Source organism: Myotis lucifugus, unplaced genomic scaffold (assembly GCF_000147115.1).
Source record: "Myotis lucifugus unplaced genomic scaffold, Myoluc2.0 scaffold_10, whole genome shotgun sequence".
In the NCBI taxonomy this organism is placed as follows: Eukaryota; Metazoa; Chordata; class Mammalia; order Chiroptera; family Vespertilionidae; genus Myotis; species Myotis lucifugus.
This window is the reverse complement of record NW_005871058.1, coordinates 10,246,769-10,248,547: the sequence shown is the minus strand read 5'-3', so window position 1 is coordinate 10,248,547 and position 1,779 is coordinate 10,246,769. Positions and strand designations below refer to the sequence as shown.

At 35.1% G+C, this 1,779-nt stretch overlaps 1 protein-coding gene across 1 annotated transcript in view; it reads left to right on the top strand.

Annotated features, from left to right (window-relative positions):
• Positions 1-1,452, top strand: part of LOC102435280 (NKG2-D type II integral membrane protein-like) — a 7,551-nt gene extending 6,099 nt beyond the window's left edge. Inside the window, exon 6 of the mRNA XM_023749828.1 lies at positions 1,335-1,452. Coding sequence (XP_023605596.1) covers positions 1,335-1,452 — 118 coding nt within the window. The remainder of the gene's footprint in view (positions 1-1,334) is intronic.
• The last annotated feature ends 327 nt before the right edge of the window (positions 1,453-1,779 follow it).

Here is a 1,779-nt window from a genome sequence, read left to right as displayed (position 1 = left end):
AGTTGTAAACTTCATATGGAAGTAAAATTGTCATTCTTTCCTTCTTTCCTCAGCCTTATCTTTCCTACCTGTTCCTGGCAGAAAACAAATCATTATTTATTACATTAATATATAATTACAAAAATACTGAAATCCTTGAGTAAAATAGATATACATGTATAATTATGTCTAACCACACACACACACACACACACACACATCCTTGTGTATGTATGTATATACTGGAAGATTTTATAATAAAAATTTTATAATTTTTAAATAAAAAAAAAAATAAATTTTAAAAGTAAAATTGCATATACCTGAAGAATATTGTAGATTTTTCACAAAACATGACATGGAATTCTGAATTTATTTCTAACCAAATATTTCTTTAAAAACATTTTAAAGCATTTATTTCACACTAGAGGCCCAGTGCACAATATTGTACACCAGAGGAGACCCTCAGCCTGGCCTGCAGGACGGGGCTGAAACTGGCTCTGCAACATCTTGTAATCTGGGGTTCCAGATTACAAGAGGGCACAGGTCAGGCCGAGGGACCTCACTGGTGAACAATCAGGGCTGGGGAGGGAAGAAGGAGGTTGGTCAGCCAGGGAGGAACTGCGGGAGGGCTCCAGGGCCTGTCTGGCCTGTCTCGCTTAGTCCCGATTGGCCGGACCCCTGCAGCAAGTTAACCTACCGGTTAGAGCATCTGCCCCCTGGTGGTCAGTGCATATCATAGCAAGAGGTTGAGTGGCCTTAGCATATCATTAGCATATTACGCTTTGATCGGTTGAATGGTCGACCAGACACCTAGACACAGCATATTAGGCTTTTATTATATAGGATGGGTACACAAATACAGAGATTCCAGACATTCTACATTGACTAATTTCCAGTATATAAAAATAATAGCACATCCCTAACCAGTTTGGCTCAGTGGATAGAGAGTCAGCCTGCAGGCTCAAGGGTCCCAGGTTCAATTCTGGTCAAGGGCATGTACCTGGGTTGCAGGCACATCCCCAGTCGGAGGTGTGAGGGAGGCAGCTGATCAATGTTTCTCTCTCATCGATGTTTCTAATTCTCTATTCCCTCTCCCTCCTTCTCTGTAAAAAATCAATAAAATATATTTAAAAAAATAAAATAAAATAGCACCTAATTTATAATAGAATGCAATTTTTACTTTTATTACCTGACTGGGCTATATTTTGCTTATCTATAAATTAAAAAGGCCAGGAATTGTCCTTAAATCTGCTTTAATGATATTACTTCAGTACCTATATTTAAGTAAGTAGTATTTAATTTTTTTTCTGCATCAATATAATGACACAAGTCATTTGTTTTTCTCTCTAATCTAGAATAACAATGGTTGATATGGCAAACGGAACTTGTGCAGTTTACGGTTCAAGTTTTAAAGGTTACACAGAAAACTGTTTAACTCCAAACATATATATCTGCATGCAGAGAATTGTGTGAAGAGTTTGTTATTTATGAAATATAAAGGATTTCAAAATAAAAACGCCATTCTCTGACTTTCTTCATGAAGAAAACTTCCAGAAGAAAATGCCACCAATATTTATTAAATATTTTTTCATCTGACATGCCACAAACCTTATACTTGCAGCAAATAAAAACTAACAATTAAATGACGTATCTTCTGTAACAATGTTTCATTTATTTTTGAATTATTGAGTGATGAACAAATTCATTTTTAATTTTAATAAACTGTTGATAATACCTATGGTAGAACTAAATTTTAAACTATGATTTTATTAAATATTCACAAATATTAAACTAATAAGG